Genomic DNA, 19514 nt, shown 5'->3' with positions numbered 1-19514 from the left:
AAACAAAATTCGTACGGTTCGCTATTCTGGCCTGCATTTAAATATCAGCCTAAATTTGCATACATTTTTTTTAGCTGTCCATTTATAAGAGTATTACTGGTATTTCTCCGTATCGCTGAGGCCAAGAAATGTTATCATTCACAAAATGCAGGCTTAATTCATGTAAAACTGGGGTTTAAAAGAAAAAAAATTCCAGATTCAAGCAAACAATGTTAAAACAGCAATTAGCAATTATGCTAAAATCCTTATTAGCAATGTACAAACTTAGCATATCAAATATATTGATTATTTGGAGATGAATTAATCCGTTTCTACAAAATCGAGTATTTAATAACATCTCTGGCTGAAACTTACAAAAATATAGTTAATATCATAATTGTATTTTCACGAATCAGTTCAAACTGTCCATATTCAAACAAATGATTTAAAATCAAGTATTTGTTTGCATCGCTTAATCTCTGCGTGGTATACGTTTTTGTGCGAGTTTTTTTTTCAAATGTTAAAACATTAACGTAACAATATACAATGGTAAATGCTGTTCATTACTATGTTATTAAATTTAAACATACCTTCAATGTTTTGACAAGATTTCTACTGTATGTTCTGCATTTTTGAATCCACATGGCTGTGCCAATCATTGCTTAATTCGATGAAATGACACATTTCTAAAAAAAATACCTTACATGACACTTTAAAAACACAATAAAACAAAAATCAAAATTAAATGACAAACAATCATTACAGCCTGGACACACTGGATACACAAGCATAAAAGCAATCGCATAAAAGCTTGCCTAAAAGATGGGTCTTAAAGGGATACTCCACTTTTTTTTGGAAATAGGCTCATTTTACCATTCCCCCCCGAGTTAAACAGTTGGGTTTTACCGTTTTCGAATGTGTTCAGCCGGTTTTTTTTTATATTTAGAGGAAAATCAGTAACCAGACAGTTTCTGGTCTCATTGACTTCCATAGTAGCAAAAAAAATATACTATGGAAGTCAATGAGACCAGAAACTGTCTGGTTACTGATTTTCTTCTAAATATAAAAAAAAAAAAAATCGGCTGAACACATTCGAAAACGGTAAAACTCAACTGTTTAACTCTGAGGGAATGGTAAAATGAGCCTATTTCCAAAAAAAGTGGAGTATCCCTTTAAGGCGTGATTTAAAAACAAGAAAACTTTCACTGTTTCGCACATCCTGTCGCAACAAGTTCCATAAATAAGGTGTGTGTGACTAAAAGACCCTTTAGAAGTGGTGCGAGTCAAGAGTGAGTGCAGAAGATGATCTCAAAGCACAAATGAAGAAGGTCAGATAAATATGAAGGTAAGCACATAAACAAACAAACCTGAAATCGAATTGGCACCGTTATTCCATTTATAATGATAAAGAGTCAAGACTGTACCTGTTTCTGAAGCTGTCGAAGTCTTATCCTCCATAGGCTGTGCAGACCGCGGCTCCTCTGCTCCCTGGTCCTGAGACTCAGGAGCCTGCCAGGAGTCTCGGCTCTGAGCCCAGGCCCTCCTCTTGAAACTGGCAGGGGCGGACTCGCACTCCTCCATGTCCTTGGCTCGGACGGGAAACTACAGTGAGGGACAGTTCACCTGCACAAAAAGCAAAGAGGGACAGACTCAGATCTGAATTGCACAACAATATCCAGGCCCCCATCTCTCCAAAGGGATTGGTGGCAGGTCCATAGAAGAGTGATGTGACTGTCTTTTGTCATATGAAGCAGTCTTCCTTTAGAGAACCAAGCCACATAAACCGAAACTTTGCACATATGCTCGTCTGAGCAAGAACACAAATGCATGAGCCGACATGTCTTTGATGCATTACTTGCACATGAAGTTGGTGAAGGGTGTTAACTGAAAACAGAATGTGTAATAGACTAGGTGTCAGCACATTAAACAGCACCGTCTCCAATCAACACAGACTCTCAAAGACTAAATAGCATGCATAGACGCAATCAAACACAGACTCTGAAATTACATATATTATCCTAAATGTGTATGACTTACCACTTATAAGAATAAATACAGTCATTCTCTGTAATTATTGCTGAACCCGTAAACTCTAATAAATGTTTGCATGATGATAAATGTAAATCTGAAATCTACAGTGCATGTGGAAAAATTGCATAAAAGTGCCTCTTTGAAAAAGACATTGGACGTTTTTTTTTTCTTTTTGTTTCAAATAGAAAACTAAAAGTAACATGAATGTTAAATGTTAAAATATTTTTTGCTATGTTTTAGGTGTCTTTGTTTCCACAGTATTTTAGATTTTGATAAATTCTTAGTTCTTGTCTGTCAGTCATTTAATGCAGGTCTATGGTCACCACCTCAAAGAGCATGCACAGAGAAGTCCAAATTAAACATGATTTAATGACTCGTAAATGTAAGTACACATTGATGGCCTAAGACATGAAACGAGTGGTTTGTGTGAGAAAATAAACAGTATTTATATTGTTTTTACCTCAGATCACTTGGACGTGGCTATGGTTACAAGAGGTAAAAACGCTATAAATACTGTTCGTTTTCTCACAAAAAAAAGCTTGTTTCGTGTCTTAGGCCATCAATGTGTACTTACATTTACAAGTGGACCCCATAGACCTCCATTATAGGACTGACAGACAAGAACGGTTTGACCTAAAAATATAAAAATTGAAAATACTGTGAAAACAAAGACACCTAGATCTTGAATGCCCTTGAGGTAAGCTAAAACATATCAAAAATGTATTTCAAAGTGAACGATCCCTTTAATTGCTGCAGTCTACTTAAAAAAGTTTAATTGAATGATTTTTTTTAAAAACTGAATGAATGATTTAATGACTCACTTTAAAAGACTTCGCTTGTTTCATTGTTGGATGAATATGCGTTTTTTGAACAAATATCTTAAGTGAATGATTCAATGACAAAATACATTTCGCTTATATATATAATCGATATAATCGATACAATATTGATTTGAAAGTTATTTTCAAAAGATGAATCAATCTATTTTAATCACTATAGGGCAGACAGTGTTTATATCCGAAATATAAACTTTTATCAAGTACTTCTGTGATAATTCAAATCATTGTAACAAAATAGAAATACACGAAAATTGCTCTTTCTGGCTCAGCGGCAGCGTGAAAGCAGATCTGAATGTTCGCTGTGGTCGTACTTGTCAAAGGTTTAATAGACACAGGCGAACCGTTGCCATTTAAAATAAGATAGCATGTGTTTGAATCGAGATTGCAAACTTACGATTAAACCTGCAGCTCTAACTCTAACAGTATTGGTGCCATGTTGTTGTCCAATAACAGATTGTAGAGGTGTAGAAATGAAACCTGACTGCAGATTTAAATAACATAATCATCCTGACAATATATTTTTGCAATATAGATTTTATTATTTCTATTTTTTTTTTAATGAATACAAAAAAATATCTTTAAAGAGTCTACAAAATGTGATGACCTAAGAACTAAACTGTTACATGGCCCAAGGCTCTGTCCAATAGAAATATGTTTTGCTTAGCAAGAACAAAAACTAGAGGGAACATTGCTTCCAGATATCACTGGAAAATCAAATAAGAGATGAAGGCCATGTGACGGCACTGGGACAACAAATAACCAGCATGAGAAACTAATAACATCTAGAGATTCCAAGGTTCCTGTCAATACGGCGCAAACAAAGGGTGAAGGAGGGAGAGAAAGAGAGACGGGGGTGGGATGAGGGTATTCGCTGGAATAGATGGTAGAAAGAAAATGTCAAAAAACAAGTTGAGCAGGAAATGTCTGTTTAGTTGAAAGATTACAAGCTGGTGCGGAGTCATTTCCTGTTTTAGATCTGGCACTTTATGAAGGAACAGATGAGCCCGACCAAATGGGATGGATTTATAATTCAGCGGTCTGATCTCCCACAATTCACACACTGCTATTAATAGCATGTGTCTATTTTAAGACTGATAGAAGTATGACAACTGAAATCTTGCTAGCCAGCACAACCACCTCATTTTATTGCCAAAGTCTATTGATTATAAGGAAACAGATCAACATTAGGGAATATACCTGCCTTCAGAAAGTTATTAATACAACCAGGAAACATGAGCAAAGTCCAAGGGGGCCTTAAAATAAAGGCAGAAATAAATATTAAAATAAGTTAAAAATTAAAAAAAAAAAAAAAAAATCACAAGTCTTGGAAGACCTGGATATGTGACGTAGCAGCCTAAATTTTACATTTGATATATACAGTATTGTATAATGAATATACATTTTAATAGTTATGACAAGCTCTAAAATATTTTAATGGGTAGAAATTGTAAGTCATATGGAGAAAATCACATTAATTAATTATGTAATATGTAATATGATGTAATATGCGTGTATACTATATCCTATTTTAGTTTTACAGAAAGTTACATTAAGCCAATACATTAAATTAAATCAAAACTAGGGCAATTTGTTTAATTCTATTTATTTTAATTTAATACAAAGAAAAATTGGACCATGGAAAACAAAAAAGGGTGTGACCTACAGTCATAGTCTATCTCAAAATAGGAAGATCAGGTCTCATATCACCATGAAGAGGTTTGTTTTGCGATAACGTCAGGCTAATCTTACATTCATCTCATTGCATGAATGGATCCATTAAAAACTAGACAAAATTTAAACTCAAATCAATAAAGCCGATTCTAAGACTGCTGAGCAATACACAAAAAAAGAGTCAACTACTTTTGAAAATCAGTAATAAAATTGTTTAGCAGTCTTCAAAGTTTCAAACAATCAATATTTGACTGAAAACTGCTGCAAACAATCAATCACAACCAAGTATTCCATAGACGCATGTCCCGATATTGTAGAATATGTACTAGGTTGATTAAAAAGGTCCAATACTGCAAGTGCAAACAGAGATTTTTAGCTGCATATCTGTTCACATGTTGACATCTCTTCAGAGGTTGTTATTTTTGGACTCCAATGACAGAATTGATGTCAAGTCAACTTGGAGAAAGTTAAAAGGAAGCAAGCGGTGTCCTTCAGTATGTAGACTCCCTAAAAAAACATGCCAAACACCCCGTTTCTCATTAAAAACAAATTGTTCATTTGCAACGCACAATGATTAATTACTACATTAGCACACAAATAAACCTTCTCCAATATCATGTTAAAGTCCTAAAGACAGTTTGATACATGACCACTTTGACTAAAGTAGTATCAAAACGGTCAAGAATGTTGATGGAGACTTTTGTGCTCTCTTTATTAAATCTGTCAATAACCCATGTGACAGCAGCCACATATGAGAGCAACGCGGTCCATTCCCCTTTCACAAACAGCGTAGTTGTTTAATTCCATAAACACAGCAGAACTCGTGCTCTCCGCTCCATTTTGGACCGGCGATTTGTAAACAGTTACATACTCTGCTTTAAATGGGTAGAGCCTTGGGGAAGAAGGATGGGGAAAGCAGCGACTAAACATAAATAAGCGCTACTAAGCAACATCAAGCATGCTGCATATCCACCAATCACAGAACAGATGCAGTATGCTAAAGAGGGGGAAACATTTACAGAAAAACCCACACACATCCAAGAGTAAACCAAATGTTCCAATATTCCCAGGCAATCCAGCTGTGTTTTTGTTATGAATCTTGCATTATATAAGATATTTGCATTAATTTGACTGTTTACCCAGACAGCAAACTGACATTGAATCAACGTGGAAACGACGTCTCTCATGACATTGAAACAACGTTGATTTGCTCATCGAATTAACGTTGAACCAACGTCAGACGCGGCATTCTTCAAAGCTAAATGAAATCGAAAATTGGTTTGCTTTCAGAACGTTGAAACAACGCGTTGATTTCAAGTTGATTTTCGGTTAGTTTTGAAAGAATGACGCGTCTGACGTTGGTTCAACGTTAATTCGATGAGCAAAACAATGTCAGATCAACGTTGTTTCGATGTCATATTTCCACGTTGATTCAATGTCAGTTTGCTATCTGGGTACAGACAGCATGAAATGAAGGTAAAAGGTTTAGTTCACCCAAATAATTAATGAAAGAATTAATTACTCGTATCAAACCCGTAAGACTTTTGTTCATCTTCGGAACACAAATGAATTTCTTCCTGATGAAATCTGAGAGCTTTATGTCCCTTCATTGACAGCTACACAACTACCACTTTGACGCTTAAAGGGATACTTCACCTCTGGAAAATGAATGTGTATTTAAATGTAGATGAAATGTGAAATTATTTTTGAATTTGGAGCTTTCTAGACTGAGAAAAGCCTGTATTTTTGGCTTATGATGATGAAAGACAACAACTCCCAGAATGCACTTGCTTCACTGCCCTCGGAGGCCACGCCTACCGGTAACAGAGTGCAGTAGTTAAACAAGAAGTCTAGGATAATGTTACTAATGAGTCTCCATGATGAGTCTGCCCGAAAATGTGTTTCGAAATCACCCAAAATGTCTGGGATTCGGTTATTGCGTCCAACAGTCGCCATTCATCATGTTTACTGTGGCGAGGATGAGTGAGGGCCGCGGGAGACTGGTGGCGTGATTACCGATGAGTGACACTTGTGAAACGCACCGCTCTCGTATATCTCACGGAGACGTGGGAATTTTCTTAGCAATGTTAAAACGCACATCAACCAATCACTTGTTAAGCATTCATATAAACACTACATTCAGATTCACCAATCAAAAGGTGTGCATGTGAACAATGAATGAATGTCGAATGTCCGGGAAAAAGAGGATGGTAACCCCTACTACTTGGCTTTCTCCACAGAACAAGAGCCTACTAGCTTAGCTTCCAAAAAAAGATGGCTGACCTTATGTGTTCATTCTGTGAGTGAGATCTCACCCTTTATGGGCGGGTTGAAAGTATGCGGGACAGCCCCTACTACTGGCTGTAGTCTTTAGCCTCTGGCCAAAAAATCCTCAGATGACACAAAATGAAGATTTTTGTGTCATCGGTGGATTTTTTCCAGACAAAAAAAATACATAAATCTCTATTCTCAGGGGGATATGAGGGTGGAAAGCACATAATTCGAAAATACTACAGGTTTTCTGCTAAATACAAAGCTTAATGCTAAATCCTGAAGTATCCATTTAAGTTCATTTAGAGATAGTAAAAATACAGATTTCTTCAAAGATCTTCATTTGTGTTCAGATGAACAAAAGTCTTACAGGTTTGGAACTACATGAGGGTGAGTAATAATGACAGAATTTTTGGGTGAACTATCTCTTTAATTTAGCCTATTATCTACAGAGCATGTTTAAAAAAAAAGACCTTGTAATGTTTAATGAAAATGTCATAACTGGACCTTCCGGTGAAACTGACACTTCTTTCTGCATGGTGACACTTGCAGGACTCCAATCATTTAGTTGCTTAAACCTTTCTGCAAGCTTATGTTTTTTACTGCCTTGTCATAACTCTTGCTATGAGTGAACAGACTTAAAGATGAGGGTAAAAAAAGTGATACAACCCATATCCTGTTCTGTTAAAGCAGAATAACCACTCCAAACCAAAAAAGTCTATGAAAAATAGCTGGATGTCAGAGCTGTGAAGAAAAAAATAAAAAATCAGTGACCTCCTCAATTCCATTGAATAAACATGCTGTCGATATCATACTTCACTATTCTCAAACCCGTCAACAAAAGCTTGTTCGGCTGAAAATTCCTTGAAAAACAATGACTATTTTTAAAATGCTGCATGCACCCCACACATGCTCTCGCTATGACCTCCTTCTGTTGAACTGAGGACGTCCCAGTTCCCACATCTCATTCCAGATCTGACCGGTTGCTTTTTGTCTCCGTCCCCACGTCCCAAAGGCCCCAAACAAAAACAGGCCCGGGGCTTCAAGTCAATCAGGCACAAACAACAGCACGAAATGAAACATCCCACAAATGCATCATGCTAACACAAACTAGTGATTAAGAACACATCCGGTCCAAACAGGCTGATTCTTAGTAGGACTGGGCGATTTATTGAATATTCGGGATAACTTCACTGGAAATATCAAATTAAACGTGAATATTTATTTATGTTTCCAGAGGACAGCATCAGGTCAGACTTATTCCTTGTCTCACAAGTATGAAAGCATTAAGAAATATGAATTATTAGTGCTTTGAGTTAAACATGAAGGTGAATTACATAATGTATGCGTCGTCACTAGCATCATCAAATGGAATTGCAAAAATAATGAATAATAATTGACGGACAAACAGATAATCCAACTCCAAAATCACATCACTGGGTGTTGCGTCTGTCTGACTAATTCAAAATTATTATATCATTCTTCAAGTGGTTAAAACATGACTTGGTAATTACTTCTTGCATTGAACACTTTATAAATCTACTTGGCAATAATACTTGTTTGGTTAATTATGGTTAATTAAAAATGGCTGAAAAACATTGAGATAGTATTGTTTTTAGAAATTTCACTCAGGCATAATTCTCAGCTATTTTAACCTTTAAGAGGAGCTTAATCCATTTCTACAGACATGGAGCTAAAACAATATGCTAGTGAGGAAAACACAACCGATTTTAAGATAGAGTGGCCAGTGACCTGAAAGAAATGTTATTTTGCAACCATGCAGTGATGTCAGGTGCTTTAAAGCAGAACAAGATAAGCCTTACCCAGCAAGCAGCTCTTTTTGAACCACACCTGCAATGTTTTCTTCCCAAAATAGAAACACAATATCCAGTCTGCGCCAGTGCCTTGGTGAATTGCCACCCTCAATGACCTTTGGTATTGGCTCTAGACACAAGCCCTAGTATGTGAAATAACATGGCATTCTGTTGAAGTCCTTCATTGTGATATTGTTCTATGAAAAGAAAAGGTTATTCTGTAGCCCTCCCATAAGTCCCTTAAGGGTGAAAAGTGCTGTTGCTGACAATATTTTAGGGCCAAATATAGCTGTGGTACACCTAAAACAAAACAATCATGTATTGTTCATGCTCAGCATTTCCAAACCGATATGATAATGATCCGTACCTCTGCAAATATCACCAGAAGATCAATGTCCTCATGCTGTGAACCATCAGATTTCTCTCTGAGGAATGCAAAGATGGACAATGGTAAGCTAAGAGCCACAATTCAAAGGGATGCTATGTACAAACTGTAAAAAAATATATTCCAATCCAAACATCTCAAATATATATATATATTTTTTTTTTACATCAGGAACAATACATCAGGAACCTACACTCACCTAAAGGATTATTAGGAACACCTGTTCAATTTCTCATTAATGCAATTATCTCATCAACTTTTTGACATTTGTGAATCGATTCAGAATCGTCCACGTTCGAATTGTGATGTATCTAAGAATCGATTTTTCCCCCCATCCCCATCAGAAACTGGGATTTTCACACACAACAATGTCTAGGGTTTACAAAGAATGGTGTAAAAAGGGAAAAACATCCAGTCCTGTGGGCGAAAATGCCTTGTTGATGCTAGAAGTCAGAGGAGAATGGGCCGACTTATTCAAGCTGATAGAAGAGAAACTCGTTACAACTGAGGTATGCAGCAAAGCATTTGTGAAGCCACAACATGCACAACCTTGAGGCGGATGGGCTACAACAGCAGAAGACCCCACTGGGTACCACTCATCTCCACTACAAATAGGAAAAAGAGGCTACAATTTGCAAGAGCTCACCAAAATTGGACAGTTGAAGACTGGAAAAATATTGCCTGGTCTGATGAGTCTCAATTTCTGTTGAGACATTCAGATGGTAGAGTCAGAATTTGGCGTAAACAGAATGAGAACATGGATCCATCATGCCTTGTTACCACTGTGCAGGCTGGTGGTGGTGGTGTAATGGTGTGGGGGATGTTTTCTTGGCACACTTTAGGCCCCTTAGTGCCAATTGGGCATCGTTTAAATGCCACGGCCTACCTGAGCATTGTTTCTGACCATGTCCACCCCTTTATGGCCACCATGTACCCATCCTCTGATGGCTACTTCCAGCAGGATAATGCACCATGTCATAAAGCTCAAATCATTTCCAATTGGTTTCTTGAACATGACTGGCCCCCTCAGTCACAAGATCTCAACCCAATAGAGAATCTTTGGGATTTGGTGGAACGGGAGCTTCGTGCCCTGGAAGTGCATCCCACAAATCTCCATCAACTGCAAGATGCTATCCTATCAATATGGGCCAACATTTCTAAAGAATGCTTTGAGCACCTTGTTGAATCAATGACACGTAGAATTAAGGCAGTTCTGAAGGCGAAAGGGGGTCAAACACAGTATTATTATGGTGTTCCTAATAATTCTTTAGGGTCTTCAATGTGCAGTGTAAATATCAGAACATCCAAATATAGGCACCAAAAATGAATGTCACTTATGCAATGCAGACAGAAATAGGCTACATGAAACATACCTATAACTTAAAACTACCTACTGTAAATGATTTTAGCTTCAAAAGAGATTCAAGAATATCTCTTTGTTATTCAACCAGAAAAGTGTTCACCGGAGGACTAAAGTCTAAACATCAATCTCTTCTGAGAATGTGATGTTCCTTTGTTTTGAACATGTGACACTGTGCTTATAGTAATGGCACTTTGGGTAATTCTCCTCTCTCTGCTTACACTTGAGTCTTTTTCCACTTGTCTTTTGACAGCGAGTGAGAAGATGGACTGAGACAATAAATTAAGACACTATCAAACTCAGTGTGTCCTCAAGAGCCAGAGCAGCTGGAAGTTTCACAGGCAAAAAAATCACTTTCTTAATCAGTATGTTTGTCTTGTTCACCAGTACAAATATTTAAACGTCTGTAAAACAAGATAAAGGAAAAGGTAATACTAAAATTAGGGCTGGGCGATATGGCCAAAAAATCATATCTCGATATTTTTTGGTCAAATGGCGATATACCATATATATCTCGGTACTTTCTACGTTTTCTATTTAGATAAAGAAAATCTTTATATTAAAATATATATATATATATATATATATATATATATATATATATACAGTATATTCACATTCGGCCCAATGATATCCTACAAACAATGTTGATATTGAAGGATATGGAAACAAATATAAAATAGGCTATGCAATATATTATGTGCAAAAAGCTTTTGTTTTTATATTTACTAAAAGCTAAACTAAAAATGAAAATAAAAACAAAAACAAAAGCACAAACTAATTATATTAGCCTGCATTTGATTACCCCACTATAATCACTTTCACTTTCATTAAAAATATATACTTGTAGGTTTAAAATTCCACATATGGCACATTTATTTTCTCCAACAACAAATATTTTAGCAATATGTTTATTTTAGTCAGAATTATTGCGTACTACGTAGTAGGGATGCAACGGTACACGGTAAAATCCCGGACCGTTCGGTCAGCCCTGCACGGGACAATCTAACCTCGTGTCCCGCGGGACTTCGGTTCTGCCATACAGTTCGTGCTGATCCTTTTACCGTATTTTCCGCACTATAAAAGGCGCACTTAAAAGCCTTTAATCTTCTCAAAAAACGACAGTGTGTGCCTTATATTCGGGAGCGCCTTACTATATAGCTATGGATCAATTAGTTAACAACGCTCCGCGTTATTAAATTCGCCCGCGAACTCGCGCTCGTGTCCAGCTTATTCCCGCTTTGTTTGTCACACGGCCAGTTCAACCACGTATAAATCAGGTAATGTGTGTGTCGCTCACGAGCGCTCACTTATTATCAGACACACGAACACAGACCGGCGCTGCTCGCGCGTCATAGACGTTCATAAAGCGCTCCCCGTTCACACGGGTCATCTCATTCAAAACAACCCACTGTTGTTAGCGAGTCGCCGCACATTGAATACTCATATGAGTCAGGCTGCGAATGTAAGTTACGTGCCCGCCCCAGCGCGCTCACGCTTACTAAATAAACGCCTCACCTCGGCTCCACGCACTCGCTACATTCCCAGCACAGATGCATAACGCAAACCCAGTCAAACTTTGACTGCAGTATATTTTTGCACAAGAATCTCTCAAAAGTGGATGAGTAAATAACATTGCACTTTGTATCCTGAATGCAGTATTTTTTTTTTAATTATATTATTTTGCTCTGCTCTTTTTATTCAAACCACAAGCTAATTTATGTTAAAGGTAAAAGTGCACTTTTTCTTTCACATTGATCACTTCATTTACCAGTTATCAAGGTTTGGATTTGGGATCCACTTGAATATTTTAAAGTTTGCTTGTTTACATTTTGTATTTCATAAGTGGTAGTTGAAGAGGTTCAGTACAGACTAGAGTGTTAATTTATTCCATACACATTGATGTTCTTACTGTGACATTCTGTTTATGCTCATAAGAAAAATAAAACATATTTTTGGGATGAAATAGCAGTCTCTTTCTGCACAAAACGTACCGAAACCGAACCGAGACCGTGGCCCAAAAACCGAGGTACGGACCGTACCGTGGGCTATCTGTACCGTTGCACCCCTACTACGTAGTAGGCGGGGTATTCACGCGTATGCAGATTCACTTGCAGAAGCTCGTCCTCTTCTGACATGGACATATTTGTTGTGAAATGGACATATTTGCTTTACTTTCTAACATTTACAGATGGAGAATATACCTGTGAAATGTAAGTTGAGCACTGAGGAAGCACCACATCTCAAACGCATTAAACAGCGCAAGTATATCTGTCAGTCAGCAACAGTGTCTGTCAGAGCATTTGACAGGGCGGCAAGCTGCCTTAAACTTGTTAACTATATCAAAGTGATTTTGACGCAATTAATATAAGCTTGTGTCATGTTTAGGACAAATTGTACTACGTAGCCTAGCTACTTTCACTGCAGCAGCTCACACTGCAACCTCCGCTATTTTTCAGATGTGCTCATATCAAACTACTGTATCGATATAAACGGTATTGCCTCATTCCATATCGTTTCAAAAAATATAACGATACATCGTACATATTCGATATATCGCCCAGCCCTAACTAAAATACTATTAAAGGGTGAGTTCACCCAAAAATGAAAGTTATCCTATCATTTAATGACTTTCTTCTTTCAGTCAAACAGAATCTGAGTTATATAAAAAAAAATCCTGGCTTGTCCCAGCTTTATAATGTGAATAGACCCTAAGATTTTGAAGCCCAAAAAAGCACATCCATCTATCATAAAAGTAATCCATATGGCTCCAAGGCCTTCTGAAGCGAAGTGATGCATTTTTTGTACGAAAAATATCCATATTTATAACTTTATAAAATAGAATCACTAGCTTCAATGGGTAAGTTGAGTTCTGGCGGAAGAGAATATTGGCGAATATTGGCGAACATGGAACATTCTGTTTAAATGTTTAAACAGAAATGGTATAAAAAGTTGTAGTTGGACATTTTTCTTACATAAACACGTCACACTTTATTAACCCCCTGGAGCAGTATGGGTCACTATTATGATGAATGAACGAGCTTTTTGGGGCTTCAAAATCTAAGTTACTATTCACTCCCATTATAAAGCTTGGAAAAGCCAGAATATATATATATATATTTTTTTTTTTACAAAACTCTGATTGTGTTTGACTGAAAGAAGAAAGTCATATACATGCACCTATGGCTTGAGGGTGAGTAAATTATGGGATAATTTTTGGGTGAGACCTTTAAATTATTTTTAGCAATTTATTTTTCTTTGCTATTCTGCTTGATTAATGCACACACACTTTCATAACGGTTCTCTAAAAGCGCTAATGGACAAGAGCAAAAACATATCATGCAGTCCAGTTATCACATGTGTTACTGTAGCAATCCTCAAATGTTTCTGCTTCAAGACCCATTATACTTTAAACACCAAGTGGCGACCCAACAAATTACCGTAACTGTTTGTGATACTCAGCAGGTCAACAAAATGAAGTTTATAAACATTTATTTTACCTTGCGCAGTTTTGTACATTTTCTTGGCCAAGGTCAGGCACCTAACTAATTTGTCTAGTAGTTTCTAACAAGCAAAATGTCAATTATCACCAAAAGTGATTGCTATCATAACTATTCCCCATATATTCAGTGCAGAAAATACATACACTTCCACCAGGACCAACTAATTTCCCTGTTAGCTTAATGAAACATGTTTGTAATAGAAAGAGGCAGATAAAAACCCTTTCTTTCTACACACACTGATTAATGTTTTTTTTTGTAAGTGTCTGCTCTATGGCACACTTTGTATTCCAGAGTGGGTTTCCTGAAGCTTGCAAGAGAGCAAGGGTAAAACGAGACAGAACAGGGTGCCAGGGTAACGCACAAGGTCAAACAAACCATTTGATGGATCTTGATACTTTATAAGTGGCAAAAGCAACAGTACATTCTGTCACAGCTACTCTACCACCCAAGAAGAGATGGGGATGTGTGGGACGTGATCCGCGTTTAGAGGCCGGATGATGTAACTTAATTACACAATTCAACACACAGCATCTACAATGCACGCAGTGAAGTTGGGTAGATTATCTTAGACCTAAATAACATACCTCAAAGAGTGTGTAAACCACTGTTGACATGCTACTTATGGCAAAAATGTAGCAAAACAACATTGTTTCTTAACAGTTATACCTAATGACTGCTTAAGTACTTCTATGAACTACGTGAACAACCAAGTCAGTAACTAAATAATAGCATAATAGTCACGTAATAGCAGAATTTGTGGTCGGATATGATGCAAGTAATGACATGAACCTCAAGACAAGTCAAGAATGATTCAAACCAATAACTAACATGTTTTTGAGTGATTCATTAAATAGAATTAGCTCATAGTTCACGAGACGGACTTCATACAATGAGGAGATCCATTGTTCCGGAATTTTCCTTATTTTAGAGTTGCGTCCGATCTGAAACACTACAATAGTTTGGCTTAATGCAGAACAGAACAGCAACATATAAAATACTGATTATACAAGACAGGCTCCTCATCGGCTGCCTGTTTGTTAAAGATCCAGACACAGAGACACACCATGTACCAGCATTATGATAAAACCGTTTAATCATTAGCCTGAACAAGGTCAGCGGTTCCCAGGGTTTCAATTTGCGCAGTGTGAAACAAACATATGGAGCGCCAAGGGTGTTACCATGAGCATGGTAGTTTACCAGACACTGCGATTCAGTCTGGAACAGGTGAGGCTCCAATTTCATACCTGGTGGAAATATCCAACTCTCATCAAAGCCTTAGTGAATAATAATAATAATCTGTTTTATTTTTTTCATACCATTACAAATGCAAGCACACACACTCTTTGTGATGAATACTAACATTGGACCCAGAGGAGGGCTGGCTGGAATCCCAGGAATAAGGCCTCAGCTAAGGATCTGATTATGGAAGAAATATGGAAAGCAATAGGAAGGAGTTGATGAGAAAAACCAACGCAAGATCCATCAGACCGCCACGCTTCTTCAGAACAGCACTGTAAACATCTCAGCACAGGGTCCTGATGGATTATGAGCGCACTGCTTTTCACTCCAACTACTCTTAGACAGACTCCCTGCTTAATTCAGAACGCGGAATTGCCTACAGCATTGCCAGAAGTAGTGAATATTTAATGCCAGCACTTTCACATGAATTTCAAGGGTGAGGTGGGGGGGATACAAATGTCAAATAGCTTAAAATGTCATGATAAAACTCTAAATTATGATTAGATGAGTCATTTTAAAGTCAATGGAAAACGTAGATAAACTCACACCTGTGAACTCTGTGCTTTATTAACATTTAAAGGTGGTAAAAGGTTTACAGTTAGGTTATTAAAGTATATTACATTTTTTATTATTATTAATAAACACATTTATTTAACATTGGTGTTTCTTAATCACATTAATGGGAACGTTTACCCAAATACATTGTGTCATCATTTCTGTCCAAACACTGCATGGAAAAAAAAAAAAGTTATTTTTTCGAAACATCTTTTGTGTCTGACAGAAGAAGAAAAGTCAAGTAATAAAGATTTTTAGATGTACTACTATCCCCTTTAATGAAATCACATTTTATAAACTCATCTGAAGGGCCTTAACTATGCATTGGAGGGTTATATTAATTTTATTGTTGAGAAGGTCGATGAAACGCTTCAGCTCTAGGCAAAAATGTACAGGTCAGAGTGTAAAACGTGATAAACCGCATATCGCTGTCAGTACCAGTGCTACAGTATTTACATGAATCATTCAGCACAATATCGTAAACATTTGTTTTCTCGTTTATTTACATAAATAGATATTTTTCGAAACATCTTTTGTGTCCGACAGAAGAAGTAAAGTCAAGTCATACAGATTTTGAACAACATGAGGCGAGTAAATGTTGACAGAATTAAAATTTTTGGGTGTACTATCCCTTTAATGCAATCACATTTTATAAAAGTAATTAGCCAGTTAAAGCTGTGCATTATACTCTGATTTTCCCACAGTAAAGGGATAACATTGACTGTTTTTGCTTTAGCAAGCACGACTAGCCTAAGGGCTTAAAGCTTATGAGACCAGGTAAACTAGTTATTTTTCAAAAATGTATCATCTGTCAAGCTTTGAAGTCACGTGGTAAAACTAAAAGTTGACAACATTAAAGGACAAGTTTGGTATTTTACACTTGCACACAATATTGTTTCTGATTAATTAGAAAGGTTAAGATTGAAATTTGGACACATGCTGCTGACCCCAAAACTTTGAATGGTTGCATACATGCATTTATAAAAGAACAGCAAAATCGACCAAAAATATTGACCGTGTTATTTTTTTTTTTTAGCTCCCCAGAATAAGAATATCTCTCCCTCTGCATCTGACTAGCAATAGCAAGTAGTAAATCATGGTAAATCACCTATTTAGCCATAAAAAAAATAATTAAAAAAAACGTATTTTGCTTTAAGAAGAAAAGAAAACTGCTTGTTGTCGCCATTTCATTTTGTGGGGTTTCTAAAGTATTTACTAAATCCTCATCTTACAATTATTGTGAGAGTAATGTAGACTGTACAACACAACAGTGTCACTTCCCTCAAGTCTCTTTGAAGCATTTCTCTTGAGATTTTAATAAGCCGTGTCTGTTTCAGGCCCCTAGCTGAATTCATTTCCTGTGAACAAAGCCTCTGTTAGCCATTCACATTAGCCACACAGGACCTTTACTTGTTTTTCTGCCCTGTGCATAAAAAAAAAATGACCAATTTAAGACAACATTCTAAGTAAGCCTTTTATAAGATGCTTAAGCGTGAGGTAGACGACTGCTAAAATGCATCAGAAAATGTCCTAACCTGCTTCAGTCTCATTCTTGCCAAGTGTTACACACTTCTTTCTTCATGTAAGGAATAATGAACATCCACTTGTTGTTATCGCAGATCACACTACTCTGTGGAATACTTGATTCTGATTGGTCTATCATGATTCGTGCCATCCAGCGGTATGCTATTCCCAGTAAAAACTGATAACGCATCATCCGGGGTAAGTCAGCACTATATATGCTTGCAAGAAAGTTAAGGTGATAAAAATATTAAAACTCAAGTCAATATTGTGTGTAAAATTCGGAGATCGCGGACTCGCTCGGTCTTGTTTCATACAAATGCAGGTGATGGCAATTTGTAGGGCTTTGAAACGATTAATCGCATTCGCATCCAAAATAAAAGTTTGTGTTTATATAATTTATGAGTGTGTAGTAGTGTGCATAATTATTTTGTATATATAAACACACACACACACATGCATATATATATATATATATATATATATATATATATATATATATAAGAAGTATTTGCATGTATATACTTTATTTACACAAAATTAATATTATACAAAAATATAAATATTTTATATATTAATAACACATCTTTCTTAAATATATACATGCATATGTGTATATATTTATATATAAAAAATAATTATACATACTACACACATATATTTTGTAAACAAAAACTTTTATTTTGGATGCGATTAATCGCGATTAATCGTTTCACAGCCCAACCAATTTGCAACGATTATCTTGTACAAACAATCTCCGCGCCACATCGGGGTACTGATCACATGCCGGGGTTTATTCTGCGATAACAACCGGCTGGATGTACATTATACCGCTTATTACATGGCTACTTGCCACATAAGTAAATAATTAGACACAAAATATCGACTTGTTGAAATCTTTAAAAAGTCTATAAACGCAAAGAAAGCAGTTGCTAGTAAGCGGCATGTTGAACATTTAAGAGATACGGTACAGTGATGTCACTTATTACATTTCACCACATAAATAATTATGGGGATAAAAGATTGATAGACTTTAAAATCTTACCTGTTTGTTATCTTATAATCCATTACAGTAACAGTGCACAAAACAATCGTTGCGAAATGGCACCGACTGTGTCATTTGTGCGAGTCCGCGATACCCTGGTGACATAATTAAATAATTGTACACAAAATACTGATTTTAATATTTTATAAGCACACCAAACGCGAAACTTCCATGAATAAAAAACATTCAAGCATAGATGAGCCTGTGTTATCAGTTTTTACCGGTTGTCATCAGGGAATGACATTCCGCTGGATGGCGCGATTGACCAATCAGAATCAAGTATTCCAAAGCGCCATGTAATAAGTAACTATAACACAGCATCAACAGCAGTACGCACATAGCAACTGTTTTGCATGGGAATAATGTAGTTTGGCTTGTAAAATTGTACTTGGGATGCGAAACGGTAGGCATTAAGCCAAACTAATCAGGATGGCATCTAGACCAGGGAAGGAAACGTAATGAAATGGTTCTCCTTAATATAATCCAACTTCCTACTGTAAATAACAGTACTTTGCTAAGGAAACAGAGCCACACCTTTTGTTTAGTTAGCGTGACACATTTTCCACGAAAAGCAACTCGAGACTTGTTAACACAAAAACTCGGCTTACTTTCAACCACTACTGCTGATTTTTCTTGTTAAAGAGATAGCTCACCTAAATGGAAATTCTACAGATTGCAATGCAGCAAGTTTGAATAACACAACCGCAAATGGGATTTGAGAGCTCTTGCAGTCAATGACAGCTTAAGTTTCAGTTTATTAAGTAACTAAGCCATCAACAGGGGCGAAAAACTGATTTCGTTCAATTTTGGGAGAACTTTTCTTTAAAGAATGTGTTTACACGGTCTTTACCCGTGGAAGGAATGCGGTAAATCATGCGACAACACGGATTCACCCGTGTTATCTCTGTAAATACAGACCAGCGCTCTCATTTGATCAAACACACTCTTTCACGCACACATACATCAGCTGTGTTTACACCCGACCAATGTTATCTGAAGACACCCAGAAGACAGTCCACAGCCCTGACTTTTATGTTTGCATAGAACACAGCTGCCCTACTTGCAGTAAAACTCTGGAAATGTCACGAACATGAGAGAGTGGAATGAACATTAAAGGAGACTTGAGAGGCTAAAACTAGGAACAATGACAATGGTTAAGAGCACTAAAACTTCAGAAACCGGTGGGCTCAAACTGCTGTCAGTCAAGCACTAGTGGTCCTTAAAAGATCCCAAGAGGTCTGCAAGATGATGGACGATTAAAAATAATAATAATTATAATAAACTGTTCAAAAGTTTAGGGT

At 36.8% G+C, this 19514-nt stretch overlaps 1 protein-coding gene and 1 long non-coding RNA gene across 2 annotated transcripts in view; one reads left to right on the top strand and one right to left on the bottom strand.

Moving 5' to 3' along the window:
* The window catches only part of itprid2 (ITPR interacting domain containing 2), a 30812-nt gene extending 29252 nt beyond the window's left edge, over nucleotides 1–1560 (bottom strand). Inside the window, exon 1 of the mRNA XM_039683242.2 lies at nucleotides 1404–1560. Within this exon, the coding sequence (XP_039539176.2) occupies nucleotides 1404–1560 (157 nt within the window). The remainder of the gene's footprint in view (nucleotides 1–1403) is intronic.
* On the top strand, nucleotides 1143–2161 carry LOC120487065 (uncharacterized). The gene is made up of 2 exons (XR_005624373.2): nucleotides 1143–1324; nucleotides 1440–2161. It is a non-coding gene; the product is annotated as an uncharacterized LOC120487065 (long non-coding RNA).
* Nucleotides 2162–19514: the final 17353 nt, after the last annotated feature.

Source organism: Pimephales promelas, chromosome 7, assembly GCF_988280905.1.
Source record: "Pimephales promelas chromosome 7, fPimPro1.hap1.1, whole genome shotgun sequence".
Lineage (NCBI taxonomy): Eukaryota > Metazoa > Chordata > Actinopteri > Cypriniformes > Leuciscidae > Pimephales > Pimephales promelas.
This window is presented reverse-complemented; position numbering and strand designations above follow the sequence as displayed.